This window comes from Anomaloglossus baeobatrachus, chromosome 2, assembly GCF_048569485.1.
Source record: "Anomaloglossus baeobatrachus isolate aAnoBae1 chromosome 2, aAnoBae1.hap1, whole genome shotgun sequence".
Taxonomy (NCBI): Eukaryota; Metazoa; Chordata; class Amphibia; order Anura; family Aromobatidae; genus Anomaloglossus; species Anomaloglossus baeobatrachus.
The window spans coordinates 739,515,359-739,534,414 of NC_134354.1; the positions used below are offsets into that span (position 1 = coordinate 739,515,359).

The 19,056-nt window shown below is 48.1% G+C and overlaps 1 protein-coding gene across 2 annotated transcripts in view; it reads right to left on the minus strand.

Annotated features, from left to right (window-relative positions):
* The window catches only part of POGLUT3 (protein O-glucosyltransferase 3), a 40,576-nt gene extending 26,454 nt beyond the window's left edge, over positions 1-14,122 (minus strand). Inside the window, exons 1-2 of one of the 2 annotated variants that reach the window (XM_075337419.1) lie at positions 13,846-14,122; positions 6,178-6,375 (exon numbers count right to left, since the gene is read on the minus strand). In XM_075337419.1, coding sequence (XP_075193534.1) covers positions 6,178-6,375; positions 13,846-14,032 — 385 coding nt within the window. In that variant the 5' untranslated portion in view covers positions 14,033-14,122. Of the gene's footprint in view, positions 1-6,177; positions 6,376-9,724; positions 9,744-13,845 lie in introns of those variants that run through there. The other variant, XM_075337420.1, reaches the window with a different exon arrangement.
* Positions 14,123-19,056: the final 4,934 nt, after the last annotated feature.

Genomic DNA, 19,056 nt, shown 5'->3' on the forward strand with positions numbered 1-19,056 from the left:
TCGGAATTTTCTGGCGTGTGGGAAACAATATTTCAGGATTTACGAGGAGACATGAAGATAAAGTGGTGATTAGATCAAATGTATCCTCTGCTGTATCTAGGACAAGCCACGACAAAGCCCGCCGTCACGTCTCCATCCATTAGGCAGCAGGAAACGTTAATGTATGACCACACCTTCCAATAATAGGAAGTTTCGAGAGATCAGTGAAATCATTAGCAAAGTAGTTTCACATTATCTGTTAATCCAATCTTTCACATTTACTGCTTTCATTCATGTAGGTTCTCAAAAGCCGGTAATTTCATGCTCATCATAAGGGAAAAATGTTGTTACAGGGTGGTGTATAGGAATTAGCATATAGGTAGGAGGTATACAGGGCGTTTTGAACTTGTGGATAAAGTTCTAGGAACATTTCCTAGATATGTTTCTTGAAGGCCTTGACATCATGATGACATTATATCAGAAGAGTGAAGAACAACCCCAATGTCACGGTGTGATCGCAGGCTAACAAGGGACAGGGGGCTCCTATACTGTCCTTCACACTAGGGGACCCTAGGCTATCGCTGATCTCCGGATTACCCCTGAAGGTGAAGATGCCGAAGTCCCATGCCTCACTATTCTCCTGACAATATCTAATCTATCCCTTCCCCGCAGGGGAAGGAAGGGGCAGGAGTAAGGTGGAAACATAGATTAAGACAGACAGGGGAAAACCAAAACTCATACACACTGCAAACTCACAGAGACTAAGGATAAAAGCAAAAAAAGGAGGCAGCAACAAAAAGACAACAAGGGTTAAGACAACAACCGCTTGCAACAATAATGCACAACAACCAACAGTAAAGGCGGCGTTACACGCAACGATTTATTGTGCGATCGCTTGAGCGATCACACCCGCCCCCGTCGTTTGTGCGTCACGGGCAATTCATTGCCCGTGTCCCACAAAGTCGTTAAACCCCCGTCACACGTACTTACCTCCCTAACGACGTCGCTGTGGGCGGCGAACATCCTCTTCCTGAAGTGGGAGGGACGTTCAGCGTCACAGCGACAGCACACAGCAGCGCCCAATAGAAGCGGAGGGGCTGAGATGAGCGGGACGTAACATACCGCCCACCTTCTTCCTTCCGCATTGCCGGCGGCCGCAGGTAAGCTGTGTTTGTCGTTCCCACGGTGTCACACGGAGCGATGTGTGCTGCCACGGGAACGACGAACAACCGGCACATAGAAGGAGGAACGACATTATTGAAATGAATGACGATAAGGTGAGTATTTTTGCTCGTTCACAGTCGTTCGGAGGTGTCACACGGTACGACATCCCTAACGATGCCGGATGTGCGTCACGAATTCTGTGACCCCGCTGACATATCGCACGATATATCGTACCGTGTTACGCCGCCTTTAGTCTGGATCACAACACCTCACCAGAACACCAGAACAGTATAGGTAAGCTATAGCTGGCATTAATGAAATAGTCCAGCCAGCATATATAGGAATGGAGTGAATATGATTGGCTCTGCCACAGCATGTGATCAAAGAGACTAACAAGCAGCCAAGCAGATATTAACTCTTATTAGCCTACCTAAGTCTGTAGGTCGACGCCCACATCTCCCTGAGCTCATCACAGTCATCAGAGAAGTTAGCAGGCAGAGTGCCAGAATCTGTAGTTTCCACAGATCCTGACACTGCCATGAAAGTTGGCGATGCCTGCAAAAATATCCTTGTGACCCTAGAAAAGGTTGCGGAAAATGAAGGGGCTAAAATCCTGTGGGACATCAAGATCCAGATGGATAAGAAGTTGTTGGCTAACTAACCAGATATCATGATATCAGTCAAGGACCAGAAGACAGCGATGATAATAGATGTGGCAGTGTCTAATGACAGTACTATCAGAAAGAAGGAATATAAGAAGCTAAAGAAATACCAGGGCCTCAAAAAAGAACTAGAGAAGAAGTGGAAGGTGAAGGCAACAGTATTTCCAGTGGTGATAGGGGTCACTGCTCCAAGTGCTCCTAAGTTGGAAGAACGTCCACAACAGATCCCAGGAGCAACATCTGAACTCTCTGTCTTGAAAAATGCAGTGCTGTGAACAACTAAGATCCAGCGCAGAACCCACAAACTGCCAGGTCTCTGGTAGAGGACCCAAGAATTAGGGAAAAAATCCATAGGGGGTGAGAAGGTAGTTTTATATTACAGTATATACTGTATATACAGTATATATACATACACACACACAGTTGAAACCAGACGTTTACATACACTATCTAAAAAGACACATCTGCATGTTTTTCCCCACAATCTAACATGTCATCAAAATAAATCTTTCCTGTTTCAGGTCAATTAGGAACCAAAATTATTCATATTTGTCAAATGCCAGAATAATGAGAGAGAGAATGTTTAACCCCTTCAGCCCCGGGGCACTTTCTGTTTTTGCGTTTTTGTTTTTTGATCCCCTTCTTCCGAGAGCCGTAACTTTTTTATTTTTCTGTCAATCTTGCCATATGAGGGCTTGTTTTTTGCGGGACGAGTTGTACTTTTAAATGAAACCATAAGTTTTACCATATAATGTACTGGAAAACGGCAAAAAAATTCCAAGTGCGGAAAAATTGCAAAAAAGTTTGATCGAACAATAGTTTCTGGGATATTTTATTCACCGTGTTCACTATATGGTAAAACTGATGTATCTATGTGACGCCTCAGGTCAGTGCGAGTTTGTAGAGTTAAAGTAGCCCTGGCACACCGTTTATTTCCCAATAGTAATAACGAAGAAAAATGAAAATCTCTTTTGTATTTTTATTGAAGAAGATGATACAGATGCAGAAAGTCCGCCTATGACAACGTTTCGGCCTTCATTTCGGCCTTCATCTGGTCGGACAGACTGACTATTTGTGGATGGATTTGTAAAATCCTAGGATAATCGCGGAGTCCCGTCAATATTTCAGATTATACTTATAGACCTATTCTGTGATACAGAAGTAATACTTCGCTCTATGCGAGCGTCTGACCAATCTTAGTTCATATGCACAAGGCAGAAAGAGTGAATGATTGGAGTCCACAGGTGCCTGGGAACAGGAGCTCTATGCCTCAGAAATCCGGTTTGTTTAGTTGCCAATGGGGCTTGGGGATACAGCGGTGAGGCAGGTAAGGAAATCAGTGTGTGTGAAGACCGCTTGCGTGCCCTGTGCGTCCGGTGAGGTGGGCACACCCCCCAAACAAACCGGATTTCTGAGGCATAGAGCTCCTGTTCCCAGGCACCTGTGGACTCCAATCATTCACTCTTTCTGCCTTGTGCATATGAACTAAGATTGGTCAGACGCTCGCATAGAGCGAAGTATTACTTCTGTATCACAGAATAGGTCTATAAGTATAATCTGAAATATTGACGGGACTCCACGATTATCCTAGGATTTTACAAATCCATCCACAAATAGTCAGTCTGTCCGACCAGATGAAGGCCGAAATGAAGGCCGAAACGTTGTCATAGGCGGACTTTCTGCATCTGTATCATCTTCTTCAATAAAAATACAAAAGAGATTTTCATTTTTCTTCGTTATTACTATTGGGAAATAAACGGTGTGCCAGGGCTACTTTAACTCTACAAAAAATTTTTTTCCTGAGCACCCGTGAAGGTGACGCTAGGTCCTTTTTCTTAGTGCGAGTTTGTAGACACCAAACATGAATAGGTTTACTTGTATTTAAGGGGTTAAAAAAATTCACAAGCTTGTCCAAAAAAAGTGGCGCATGTTTTGCGCCATTTTCCAAAACCCGTAGCATTCTCATTTTTTTTAGGCTCAGTGACGGCTTATTTTTCGCGTCTCGACCTGACATTTTTAACGGTATCATTTTTGCTCAAATGCTACATTTTGATCGCCTGTTATTGCATTTTGCACAAAATTTGCAGCGTCCAAAAAACATAATTTTGGCGTTTGAAATTTTTTTGCCGCTACGCCGTTTACTGATCAGATTAATTGATTTTATATTTTGATAGATCGGGCATTTCTGCACGCGGCGATTCCAAATATGTGTATATTTTTTTATTTTTTTAACCCTTTAATTTTCAATGGGGCAAAAGGGGGGTGAATTGAACTTTTAGGGTTTTCTAATTTTTTTTAAGCAGGGGGCGGGGATTAACTGCACACGATCTATGACGTACCCAGTATGTCATGGGTCGTTAAGTGGTTAAAAGAATTTTTATTACTTTCTGCAAAGTCAAACGTTTACATACACTAAAGCGGGCTTTACACGCTGCGACATCGCTAATGCGGAGTCGCTGGGGTCACGGATTTTGTGACGCACATCCGGCCGCATTAGCGATGCCGTTGCGTGTGACACCGATAAGCGATTTTGCATCGTTGCAAAACCGTGCAAAATCGCTAATCGGCGACACGGGGGTCCATTCTCAATTATCGTTACTGCAGCAGTAACGAGGTTGTTCTTCGTTCCTGCGGCAGCACACATCGCTGCGTGTGACGCCGCAGGAGCGAGGAAGCTCTCCCTACCTGCCTCCCGGCCACTATGCGGAAGGAAGGAGGTGGGCGGGATGTTACGTCCCGCTCATCTCCGCCCCTCCGCTGCTATTGGGCGGCGGTTCAGTGACGTTTCAGTGACGTCGCTGTGACGCCGCACGGACCGCCCCCTTAGAAAGGAGGCGGTTCGCCGGTCACAGCGACGTCGCCGGACAGGTAAGTATGTGTGACGGCTCTGGGGGATTTTGTGCGGCACGGGCAGCGATATGCCCGTGTCGCGCAACAGATGGGGGCGGGTACCCACACTAGCGATATCGGGACCGATATCGCAGTGTGTAAAGTAGCCTTAAGGCTATGTGCGCACTAGTGCGTTTTTCCCGCGGATTTACCCGCGGATTTGCCGCGGAAATTTCTTGAGAAATGTCTGCAATCTATGTGCAGACATTTCCCAGCAAATTCTATGGTAAAAAAAAATAGCTGTGCGCACTGGTGAGGATTTTTCTCAAGAAATTTCCTTGAGAAGAATTTCTCGAGAAACTTTCTTGAGAAAATGAACATGTCCATTATTTCCGCAGGTATCCTGCGGATTTCGGCAGTACAGCCTGCAAAAATTCGCAGGGAACCACCCGCGGGAAAATCGCGGCAATTCCGCGGCTATTCCGCGGCTAATCCGCGGCAAATCCGCGTCAAATCCGCATGCGGATTTGGTGCGGATTTTTTCCGGAGGTCCGGAAATCTTTCACTCCCAGAAGTTTCTCAAGAAATTTTCTTGAGAAACTTCTCATTTCTAGTGCGCACATAGCCTTAGTGTACTATGCCTTTATACAATATGGGACAGCCCATATGATGGTGTCATGTCTTTGGAAGCTTCTGACAGGTTTACTGGCAACATCTGAGTTAGAGACACCTGTGGATGTATTTTAATGCACACCTGAAACATACGGCTTCTTTGTGTAGCATCATGGGAAAGTCAAAAGAAATCAGCCAAGATCTCAGGATAAGAATTGTGGACTTGCACAAGTCTGATTTATCCTTGGGTGCAATTTCCAGATACCTGAAGGTGCCTCGTTCATCTGTACAAACAATAATACACAAGTACAAACAAGATGGGAACGTCCAGCCATCATACGGCTCAGGAAGCAGACAGGTTATGTGTACCATAGTTACATATGTCTTTTTTAGATAGTGTATGTAAACTTCTTGTTTCAACAACACTGGTCAAATGGCACATTCCTAATACATTTGGCATAATGTCCCCTCAAAATGCCAAATAACTATTAACATTTTTTAAGTGAGTGGACATACAAATCCCCCCATTTTTAAAAATTCTTAGTTTGTTATACCTGATGAAGGGGACGGACCATCCCTGAAACGCGTTCTTTTAATAAATTATGTTATACCTGGATGTGGCAGATGTTCCTTCAGCGCCAGAGTGATATCGGAGTCTTCATCATTGATTTATATCAAGCACCAGGAGGCGTTCGGTGCACTGGACAAGTACATGTTCCATTATTACCATAAAACTCGTTTTCTCACTTTATATTCACAATATGTCTGCTAGTGGGAGATGTCACCTATCAGGAGAATGGGGTCTCCTGCCGGCAACATGTAGCTGACAACTACTCCAGGCTACTGTGGCCAGTGGAAAGCTATTCAGGCTACTTGGCTCATCTCCTACTCTAGCCTATGAGCCCTCGCACCACCAGGGCATTTACATTACCTTTCAGTATATATGGAGACTGGGCGACATGCTTGTCCTCATGGCGCACTTCAATGACCAGGCCTTCATTAACGCTTCCATACATGCGATATCTCATCAGGAAGGAGCCGTCGTTCCTGTCCAGGGGATCCGGGACATGAATGCGGATATATTCTTTCGGTGACAGAGCTTTAATAACAACCTTAAAGGGTTTACTGCCTAGAAAAATAAAATGATGCAACATCATTGAGAAGAAACTGACGTAAATAGACAGAGATGTACATGATTAGTCATGACTGGCAGCCATAAGAGAATCACCACAGACTATAGGGTAATGGAGCAAACAGATTAGTATGAGGTCTTCCTACTTTTTTTTAGGAAATAAAACCTTAAAAAGTATAAGAATTTCAGTACTGGTGTCCGACCATTCCCATAACATGGCATTGTACTGGTAACAGTGCCAGTCAGTGGATGGTGGTGGGCACTGCGGGGGGAGGTGGTGATCACCGGTGGGAATGGTATCCCAATAATAATAGGAAAGACCACAGAGCTCCTTAGTTTTAATGAAGAAAATGTCATTTATTGATGTGTCTTCGTGTTGCGGTCTGGAATGTCACATTTTACAGATAGGCCAATGTTACAACCGGCCCGGACCTCGATCACGGCAGCCATACATTACTGCTTACTCTGTATCTTGCGTTGAGTTTTCACTCATACACAGTATAGACACCGTCCTCTCTTCTTGTGGTGGGATACGGCCTAGTTTCAGCGTCTACAAACTGTGTATGGACATACATATTCAATATGTCACTTTTGCGTATTGATTTATGGTTTACAGTGGGGTCACGGAGACAGAATACCACTTGTTCTTCAATGTATTGATAAGAACACATACTGATGGTTGTTCTGCTTCTATTTTGATCCAGGCCCGTGATCAAGGTCCGAGCGAAATGTTGGCCATGTTGGAACATGTGATGCCCCTGACTACGACGCACTGACACATCAATAGATGACATTTTCTTCTCTGAAACTAGGGCATGCCGTGGTCGTTCCTTCATATAGTGTCCTCCTGTGTCCTAACAGTGACAGCCGCGGCAGTGACCCCTCACCAGGATCAGTCACTACAGCATTACTATACAGGGTCTTTTCTTTATTACACATACAGTTTTCATTGTGTTCAAAACCAAAATCGTGGGAAAGTTGTAATAATAACAATGTACACACTCATTTATTTGTGCTCTTTCTATTGCGTCACCATTACCACTGTATGTGAAGGTACTGTTAAAACCGCACCTATAACAGCCGTGGTGTCAGGCACAACAGCGACCTTATATCAGTGCCCCCAAATAACAGCGACAACCAGTGCCCTTACAGTACAGTGACCCCAAAATAACAGCGTCAACCAGTGCCCTTATATCAGTGCCCCCAAATAACAGCGACAACCAGTGCCCTTACAATACAGTGCCCCCAAATAACAGCAACAACCAGTGCCCTTATATCAGTGCCCCCAAATAACAGCGACAACCAGTGCCCTTATATCAGTGCCCCCAAATAACAGCGACAACCAGTGCCCTTATATCAGTGCCCCCAAATTAACAGCAACAACCAGTGCCCTTATATCAGTGCCCCCAAATAACAGCGACAACCAGTGCCCTTATATCAGTGCCCCCAAATAACAGCGACAACCAGTGCCCTTATATCAGTGCCCCCAAATAACAGCATCAACCAGTGCCCTTATATCAGTGCCCCCAAATTAACAGCAACAACCAGTGCCCTTATATCAGTGCCCCCAAATAACAGCGACAACGAGTGCCCTTATATCAGTGCCCCCAAATTAACAGCAACAACCAGTGCCCTTATAACAGTGCCCCCAAATAACAGCGACAACGAGTGCCCTTATATCAGTGCCCCCAAAATAACAGCATCAACCAGTGCCCTTATAATACAGTGACCCCAAATTAACAACAACCAGTGCCCTTATATCAGTGCCCCCAAATAACAGCGACAACGAGTGCCCTTACAATACAGTGACCCCAAATTAACAGCGACAACGAGTGCCCTTACAATACAGTGACCCCAAATTAACAGCGACGAGTGCCCTTACAATACAGTGACCCCAAAATAACAGCATCAACCAGTGCCCTTACAATACAGTGCCCCCAAATAACAGCAACAACCAGTGCCCTTATATCAGTGCCCCCAAATAACAGCGACAACCAGTGCCCTTATATCAGTGCCCCCAAATAACAGCGACAACCAGTGCCCTTATATCAGTGCCCCCAAATTAACAGCAACAACCAGTGCCCTTATATCAGTGCCCCCAAATAACAGCGACAACCAGTGCCCTTATATCAGTGCCCCCAAATAACAGCGACAACCAGTGCCCTTATATCAGTGCCCCCAAATAACAGCATCAACCAGTGCCCTTATATCAGTGCCCCCAAATTAACAGCAACAACCAGTGCCCTTATATCAGTGCCCCCAAATAACAGCGACAACGAGTGCCCTTATATCAGTGCCCCCAAATTAACAGCAACAACCAGTGCCCTTATAACAGTGCCCCCAAATAACAGCGACAACGAGTGCCCTTATATCAGTGCCCCCAAAATAACAGCATCAACCAGTGCCCTTATAATACAGTGACCCCAAATTAACAACAACCAGTGCCCTTATATCAGTGCCCCCAAATAACAGCGACAACGAGTGCCCTTACAATACAGTGACCCCAAATTAACAGCGACAACGAGTGCCCTTACAATACAGTGACCCCAAATTAACAGCGACGAGTGCCCTTACAATACAGTGACCCCAAAATAACAGCATCAACCAGTGCCCTTATATCAGTGCCCCCAAATTAACAGCAACAACCAGTGCCCTTATATCAATGCCCCCAAATTAACAGCAACAACCAGTGCCCTTATAATACAGTGACCCCAAAATAACAGTGACAACCAGTGCCCTTATAATACAGTGACCCCAAATAACAGCGACAACGAGTGCCCTTATAATACAGTGACCCCAAAATAACAGTGTCAACCTGTTTCCTCATGACAGCGCCCTAAATAATGACAACCAGTGCCCTTCTAACAGTGACAATCTGTGCGCCCCTGGCAGTGTCAGTGTTCCCAATAACAAAGAAATCAGTGCCCTGATAATGTGAGCTGAATTGTCCCCCATAACAGTGTTATCTGACCTCCAATGACAGTGAAACCTGTATAAAACAAACAGACAGACATTTCGGAAACCAGACAGAATCCATTATGACAATAAGGCTAATTTGCTTGTTACATAATGGATCGATTTTCCAAATGAATTTGTTTTCTGCTCCTAGAATAGAACAGAGAAACAGACTTCAAAAGTGCAGGTGTGAACAGAGCCCTAGTCAGTGTCCTCTCCTCCATAACAATGACAACCAGTGTCCTGATAAGAGCCTGGACTACAGTATCCTCCATAGTGTCCCCCATAACAGTGTCAGGCTCATGCGGTTCACACTCCTTTGTTGCTGTTTTACTGCTGACAGAAAGTGACACATGAACATTGCAATAAAGGGCAGAAATAACAAACAAACCATCAAATAAACCTTCCAGCCAGTATGAGCGGTATGTGACCGCACTGCTGTGACAGCATGACACACCCAGCACTGATCACATACTGTACACGGATGCCAACGTGCGCCATCTCAGTCTCCCACAATGGCTGCCAAGTCCGACCCACCAGCAGCTGTCCTTCAATGTATCGGCATTTCTCAGGCTTTATAGACAAGGTGTGTCCGAGGTCACGATGTAGTGGCTGCTCATCTCAGTGAAGTGAATATTAGCTGTGCTGCAGTACCTGAGAACGGCCACCATACCGATGCCAGATACAGGACCTCCATACCGATGCCAGATACAGGACCTCCATACCGGTGCCAGACACAGGACCCCCATAGCGGTGCCAGACACAGGACCCCCATAGCGGTGCCAGACACAGGACCCCCATAGCGGTGCCAGACACAGGACCCCCATAGCGGTGCCAGACACAGGACCCCCATAGCGGTGCCATGCACAGGACCCCCCACAGCGGTGCCAGGCACAGGACCCCCATACCGGTGCCAGACACAGGACCCCCATAGCGGTGCCATGCACAGGACCCCCCACAGCGGTGCCAGGCACAGGACCCCCATAGCGGTGCCAGACACAGGCCCCACATAGCAGTGCCAGTCACAGGCCCCACACAGCGGTGCCAGACACAGGCCCCACATAGCAGTGCCAGTCACAGGCCCCACACAGCGGTGGCAGGCACAGGACTCCCCACAGCGGTGGCAGGCACATGACTCCCCACAGCGGTACCAGGCACAGGACCCCCCACAACGGTGCTAGGCACAGGACCCCCATAGCGGTGCCAGGCACAGGACCCCCATAGCGGTGCCAGCCACAAGCCCCACATAGCGGTGCCAGACACAAGCCCCACACAGCGGTGGCAGGCACATGACTCCCCACAGCGGTACCAGGCACAGGACCCCCCACAGCGGTGCTAGGCACAGGACCCCCATAGCGGTGCCAGGCACAGGACCCCCATAGCGGTGCCAGGCACAGGACCCCCTACATCGGTGCCAGGTACAGGACCACCCATAGCAGTGGCAGACGCAGGACTCCCCATAGCTGTGGCAGACGCAGGACCCCCCTATAGCAGTACCAGACACACGACCCCTATAGCGGTGCCAGACACAGGCCCCACACAGCGGTGGCAGACACAGGACCCCCATAGTACTGCCAGACAGAGAACCCCCATAGCAGTGCCAGTTATCAGACCCCATAATGGTGTCAAACACAGGACCCCCATAACCGTGCTATGTACTGAACACCCACAACGGTGCCACGTACAGGACCCCCAAAATGGTGCCAGATACAGGACCCCCATAGCAGTGCCAGATACAGGACCCCCATAACGGTGCCAGAAACAGGATCCCCATAGCTGTGTCAGTTATCAGATCCCCATAATGGTACCAGACACAGGACCCCCATAGCTGTGTCAGATACAGGGCCCCCATAATGGTGTCACGCACTGGACCCCAATAACAGTGCCACATGCAGGACCCCCAATAAGACTATGTTCACACATGGTGGTTTTTTTTTTGCAATTGTTTTCTATGTATTCTGGGGTACAAAACTGCTGCAAAAACACTGAAAAAATTGACATCTGCAGATTTATTTTTGCACCAATTTGAAAGAAAAAAAGCAACATCTGCACAAAACGTCAGGATTGTCACTCACTTTGCTGGAATAAGGATTTGTCTGCAGGTTTGTGACCAAAAGTACACAAAAAATAGTATCAAAAAGTGATAAAAACGCACTGTGCACAGCCTATATGATCACGCGCGGCATCTTATTGCCAGTGCATCTTGAGTGCATCTAAAATGCACTAAAAATGGACCAAAAAAAACACCGCAGCAAAAACACATTGCGTTTATCACATTTTGCCCAATGCGTTTTGTGTCAAATCTAGGGCTCAAAAAGGCAGAAATAATTGACCTGCTGCATCTTCAAAAACACAGCCAAGATGCAACCAACAAAAGATGCCCAGTGTGGACAGCAAAATAGAAATCTCTGAGGCTGTGTGCGCACGTTGCGTTTTTCCCGCGTTAACGCTGCGTTTTGAACTGAAGCATTGCAGTGCCAAATTGCATGCGTTCAGCTTCCCCAGCAAAGTCTATGAGAAGTCCGAAAATTCAATGCGCACGCTGCGTTTTGGATGCCAAAAATCGCTGCGGAAAAAAAAGCAGTATGTTACTTCTTTTGTGCGTTGTAGCTGCGTTCTCCACCTATTGAAATCAATGATGTGGGTCAAAACGCAACCAAAATGCACTTGGACTGTATTTTTTGTTGCGTTCCGCATGCTTTTTTGAGAAGCAAAACGCAGGTCTTCAGTCTCTCTCTGTCGCTGTCGGTCAATCTCTGTCTGTCGGTCTCTTTCTCTGTCAGTTGGTCGCTCTGTCTGTTTTGTCTGTCCCTCTCTCTGTCCGTTGGTCAGTCTCTCCCGCTCTCTCATACTCACTGATCCCCGATCACCGGCGCGGCGCTGCACGGCTGTCACAAGCTCCAACGGCTTTTCCTCTTTTGAAAATGCCGACCGCTCATTATTCAATCTGGTATTCCCTGCTTTCCCCGCCCACCGATGCTTATGATTGGTTGCAGTCAGACACGCCCCCACGCTGAGCGACTGCTGTCTCACTGCAAACAATCACAGCCACCAGTGGGTGGGTCTATATCGTGCAGTAAAATAAATAAATAATTAAAAAAAAAAAAAACGGCGTGCGGTCCCCCCCAATTTTGATACCAGTTAAGATAAAGCCACACGGCTGCAGGCTGGTATTCTCAGGATGGGGACCTCCACGTTATGGGGAACCCCCCATCCTAACAATATCAGCCAGAAGCCGCCCCGAATTGCCGCATCCATTAGGTACGACAGTCCCGGAACTCTACCCGGCTCATCCCGAATTGCCCTGGTGCGGTGGCAATCGGGGTAATAAGCAGTTAATGGCAGCCCATAGCTGCCACTAAGTCCTAGGTTAATCATGTCAGGCGTCTCCCCGAGATACCTTCCATGATTAATCTGTAAGTTATAGAAAATAAACACACACACCCGAACAATCCTTTATTTGGAATAAACGACAAACAACCCACCCTCTTTCACCATTTTATTAACCCCCAAATACCCCTCCAGGTCCGGCGTAATCCACACGACGTCCCACGACGCTTTCAGCTCTGCTACATGAAGCTGTCACGAGCGGTCACAGACCACGACTGCCCTCTGTCAGCGCCACGCAGCAACTGAAGTGAGCCGCATGATCAGCAATGACGTCACTCAAGTTACCCGCGGCCACCGCTGGATCCTCCGTGACAGCAAGTCGCCCGGGTGACGTCACAGGTGAGTTGCGGTCTGGGGTGGAGGACTCCAGCTGGCCGCGGGTAACCTGAGTAACGGCAGCGCTCATCGCGCTGCTCACTTCACTCAGGGGATTAGCGGTCACTGCTGAGTCCTTCACGGGTGACCGCTAATCAGGACGCGACACAGACAGAGCCGCGGTATGACAATGAAGTCGGGTGAAGTTTATCCGAGTTCATTCTTTTTTGACAAACGCAGTGTTAACAGTTAAGAGGGTGCGTTCTTTTCCGCACTGTTATGAACGCAACGTGCGCACATACCCATAGATTTTGCTGGGGGATGGAAATGCATGCATGTAGGTGCATCTTTGTGATGCCAAAAACGCGCCAAAACCGCGCCAAAAACGATGCAGTATGTGAACTAGCTCATGCAAATACACTCCATGTGAATGTGGCCATTGCCTGCTTGCACACTATCACCCCAGTCAGCCGCACAGATAACGCCCAGTCTATGTACACACTGTGGCTGGGGGATCAGGGGATTGTAAACTGCTGCGGATTGGAATATGTTATGAAATAACAATTATCATCATGTGATAGTCACAATGAGGTGCGCAGCAGTGGAAGGGTTAACCGCCAGGTCTGTGCGGTGACGTCAGGGGGCGGGGCTGTCAGGAGGCGGGGCTGTCAGGGGGCGGGGCTGTCAGGAGGCGGTGCTGTCAGGGGGCGGGGCTGTCAGAAGGCGGGACTGTCAGGGGGCGTGGCTGTCTGGCCGCCGCTCCATCTGTCTGTGATCAGTGATTATTAGCGGCGGTCACGTGGTTACCTGGAGAGTTGGTGAAGTTCCGGCCGGCGCCGCTCACCGCCTGGATGTAGAAGTATCGGACCGGCAGGGTGGTCTCCGCCCGCAGCCCCGGCCCCCACACCAGGCTCCTCTCCGGGCTCACCGCCCCCTCACCCCCGGCAGCACGGAGGCTCCCTGCACACAGCAGCACGAGCAGCAGCGGCGCCATCCTCCCCTAGTGACCGCAGCACAGGCCGCACCTACCGCCCTCTCACCGGCGGCTGCAGGACTCATTCACACTGTCCGTGAGAAGTGGGGCAGGAGATCTGTCTGCTGCTGATTGGGCGACTGGACAGCCAATCCTGGTAGAGCCGTGTGATGGGCAGAGCTCACTGTACACTGTGTAATGCTCTGCAGAGCGCACTGTACACTGTAATGCTCTGCAGAGCGCACTGTACACTGTAATGCTCTGCAGAGCTCACTGTACACTGTAATGCTCTGCAGAGCGCACTGTACACTGTAATGCTCTGCAGAGCTCACTGTAATGCTCTGCAGAGCTCACTGTACACTGTAATGCTCTGCAGAGTACACTGTAATGCTCTGCAGAGTGCACTGTACACTGTAATGCTCTGCAGAGTGCACTGTACACTGTAATGCTCTGCAGAGCTCACTGTACACTGTAATGCTCTGCAGAGCTCACTGTACACTGTAATGCTCTGCAGAGCTCACTGTACACTAATGCTCTGCAGAGCTCACTGTACACTGTAATGCTCTGCAGAGCTCACTGTACACTGTAATGCTCTGCAGAGCTCACTGTACCCTCTAATGCTCTGCAGAGCTCACTATACACTGTGTAATGCTCTGCAGAGCTCACTGTACACCACTATGTTGCTCTACAGAGCTCACTGTACACTGTAATGCTCTGCAGAGCTCACTGTACCCTCTAATGCTCTGCAGAGCTCACTGTACCCTCTAATGCTCTGCAGAGCTCACTATACACTGTGTAATGCTCTGCAGAGCTCACTGTACACCACTATGTTGCTCTACAGAGCTCACTGTACACTAATGCTCTGCAGAGCGCACTGTACACTAATGCTCTGCAGAGCGCACTGTACACTGTGTAATGCTCTGCAGAGCGCACTGTACACTGTGTAATGCTCTGCAGAGCGCACTGTACACTGTAATGCTCTGCAGAGCGCACTGTACACTGTGTAATGCTCTGCAGAGCGCACTGTACACTGTGTAATGCTCTGCAGAGCGCACTGTACACTGTGTAATGCTCTGCAGAGCGCACTGTACACTGTTGCTCTGCAGAGCGCACTGTACACTGTTGCTCTGCAGAGCGCACTGTACACTGTTGCTCTGCAGAGCGCACTGTACACTGTTGCTCTGCAGAGCGCACTGTACACTGTTGCTCTGCAGAGCGCACTGTACACTGTTGCTCTGCAGAGCGCACTGTACACTGTTGCTCTGCAGAGCGCACTGTACACTGTGTAATGGTCTGCAGAGCTCACTGTACACTGTAATGGTCTGCAGAGCTCAGTGTACACTGTGTAATGGTCTGCAGAGCTCAGTGTACACTGTGTAATGGTCTGCAGAGCTCACTGTACACTGTGTAATGGTCTGCAGAGCTCACTGTACACTGTGTAATGGTCTGCAGAGCTCACTGTACACTGTGTAATGGTCTGCAGAGCTCAGTGTACACTGTGTAATGGTCTGCAGAGCGCACTGTACACTGTGTAATGGTCTGCAGAGCTCAGTGTACACTGTGTAATGGTCTGCAGAGCGCACTGTACACTGTGTAATGGTCTGCAGAGCGCACTGTACACTGTGTAATGGTCTGCAGAGCGCACTGTACACTGTGTAATGGTCTGCAGAGCGCACTTTACAAGGCAGTGCTGTGCAGGTAAAAAAAAAATGTGGCGACCCCCTTATTTTTCTTATCCAGCACAAGAACAGCTGCAGGCTGCAACCCTCAGTGTCTGCTGTAGCTTGGCTGGTTTAAGAAAAATAAGGGGGATCCCATTTTATTTTATTTATTTTTTTTATTTCATTTCATTCTTTGTTGTTTTATTTTTGTTTAAAATGACGTAGCCCCCCCCCCCACACGTTTTTTCTAAAACCAGCCAAGGTACAGAAGACAACTGGGGACTGATTTTATTAGGGTGGGAATGGCCATCGTTATTTGGCCCTTTCCAACCTAACAATAGCAGCCCCAGAAGATACAACAATTCTGGCTCTGGACCCAGCTCTGCCCAATTGCCCTGGTGTGGTGGCAATTGGCGTAATAAGGAGTTCGTAACAGCTCATAACTGCCACGAAGTCCTAGGTTAATCATGGCAGGTGTCTGAGACCCCTCCCCCCCATCACTAATCTTTAAGTGAAAGTAAATAAACACAACCCCCCAAAAATCCTTTATTTGAAATAAAATACAAAAAGCCCACTTTTATACCACTTTATTAACCCCCAGACACTCCTCCACGTCTGACGTAATCCACACGAGGTCCCATTGCGAATCAGCTCTGCTACATCCCTGTCCTGTCACAGCGAGTGTCATAGAGAATGGCTGCCAGCTGGGAGTGCAGACAGCAGTGTGATCAGAATGAACTCGGGTGAACCCCTGACGTCTCGGCTGCAGGCCCTGCAGTACGGCGTCTCACAGCAGTGATGTCATGGGTTTACTGAAGTGAGCCGCACGATCAGCGGTGACATCACTCAGGTGAATCCTCCACCTGCGGCTCACTTCAGTCGCAGCCTGATTTGCAGTCAGATGGAGGACTCCATTTGTGACTTGAAATCACCCAAGTGATTTCACTGCTGACCACGTGGCTCACTTCAGTTACTCAGGTGATTTGTGGTCACGGGTGGAGGACTCCAGCTGTGCCTGCAGGTAACCTGGGTGACATCACCGCTGACTGTGCAGCTCACTTCAGTTGCTGCGTGGAGCTCTCAGCGGGCAGTCTTGTGCTATAGTGCTCGCTGTGAGCGTCAGATGTAACAGTGCTGGAAGTGTCGTAGGATCTCGTGTGGATTACGTTCGACCTGGAAGGGTGTTTGGAGGGTTAATAAAGTGGTGAAAGGGGGATTTTTTGTCTTTTATTTCAAATAAAGGATTTTTGGGGTGTTTGTGTTTATTGTTCAAATCAAAGTTTATTAGAATAGAAGAAGATAATCAATCAATTGCACAGCGCGCAGGCAGAGGGTATATATCCAAGCTAGCTGCTAAAAACACAACAGTTCTTTGACTACACCTGCGCCACTGGCGACCAAAAATAACAAGTACAATTCGTATGTGTTTGAAATAGGAAGAACAAGTTGAAAAAAAAGAGATAAAGAAGAGGAGGTGGAAGAAGAATTTAGAGACAGTAAAGACAACAGAAACGTGGGAAAGTAAGATGAAAGGGGAAGGGTACAAAGAGTTCCCACCCGAGTGGACGCGCCCTCCTATCAAAACCACATTTTCAAGGCTAACCTTCTAGGTACAGAAATAAGAGAATGGAAAATTACCTACATACCTGCCCCCCCGTGAATCCATAGACCCATATCCGGTGAGTCCCTGAACATGATCCACGGGGCCCACGTAGCATCAACTTTGTCCTTGTTGCCGAGTGTCTGACCTATCAAGGTCTCCATCCTGAAGATCTCGTTGCACTCTGCTATGAATTCATCCCGTGATGGGATTCTAGTTTGCTTCCAATATCTTGGAATTAGGTTTCTGGCAGCTGTTAAAAAATGTCTTAATAAACCTTTCCTAAACCCTGAAGCAGAAACATTCCCGAGGGACAGGAGAGCTAACTCTTTTGTGGGCCGGATTTGCCTCAAGGAAAGTTTATTGAGTAACTGGAAAATGCTCTCCCAGAATGATCTCACCGGGGGACATGACCACCAGATATCAGTGAGGGTTCCCCTCTCCTTTTGGCATCTCCAGCACACATCAGAGGCTGATGGAAAGGCAGTATGGATACTCACAGGACACCTATACCACCTAGATAGGATCTTGTAGCACCTCTCCTGTGATATCACATTCAGCGAAGTTTTACCAATAAAGAGAAGGATTTTGGTCCGCTCCTCAGCCGAGAATGACCTCCCCCACTCTCTCTCCCATTTCCCAAAGTACCCAGGCAAGCCGTCCCTCATACCTCTGCATCTGAGAAACAAGTCATACAAGGTCGAAATGGTATGGCCTGGAGGATCCTTCGCTAGGCAAAGGGCCTCAAAGGGTGTGAGTGCCCTATAGATGTCTACCCTCCTATTATTATTATTATTATTATTGTTTATTTATAGAGCACCATTGATTCCATGGTGCTGTACATGAGGGGGTTACATACAGAATACATATACAAGTTACAATAGACAGACTGGTACAGAGGGAAGAGGGCCCTGCCCTTGCGGGCTTACATCCTAAAGGATTTTGGGGAGGAGACAGTAGGTGGGGTGTAGGTGGGGCGGCAGCTCCGCACGGTGGTGGGGCGGCAGCTCCGCACGGTGGTGGGGCGGCAGCTCCGCACGGTGGTGGGGCGGCAGCTCCGCACGGTGGTGGGGCAGTGGCGTCATTGTAGATTATAGGCATTTCTGAACAGATGAGTTTTCAGAGTCCGTTTGAAGTTTGCAAGTGTAGTAGATAGTCTGATGTGTTGAGGCAGTGAGTTCCAGGAGACTGGGGATGCTCGGGAGAAGTCTTGGAGTCGGTTGCATGAGGAGCGAATGAGAGAGGAGGAGAGAAGGAGATCTTGGGAGGACCGGAGGTTACGTTTTGGAGTGTAGCGAGAGATTAGTTCAGAGATATATGGAGGAGACAGATTATGGATAGCTTTGTAGGTCAGGGTTAGTAGTTTGAATTGGATACGATAGACGATTGGGAGCCAGTGGAGGGTCTTGCAGAGAGGAGAAGCGGGGTGGTATTGAGGAGAGAGGTGGATCATTCGGGCAGCAGAGTTAAGGATGGACTGGAGAGGGGCGAGTGTGTTAGCAGGGAGACCACAGAGGAGGATGTTGCAGTAGTCGATGCGGGAGATTATGAGGGCATGCACTAGCATTTTTGTAGATTGGGGATTGAGGAAAGGGCGGATTCTGGAGATATTTTTGAGTTGAAAACGGCAGGAGGTGGTGAGGGATTGGATGTGCGGTATGAAGGACAGGGCAGAGTCAAAGGTCACTCCGAGGCACCGAACTTTGGGTGCTGGGGAGAGCGTGATGTTATTAATTGTAATGGATAGGTCAGGTGGAGAGTGTAGGGGAGATGGAGGAAAGATG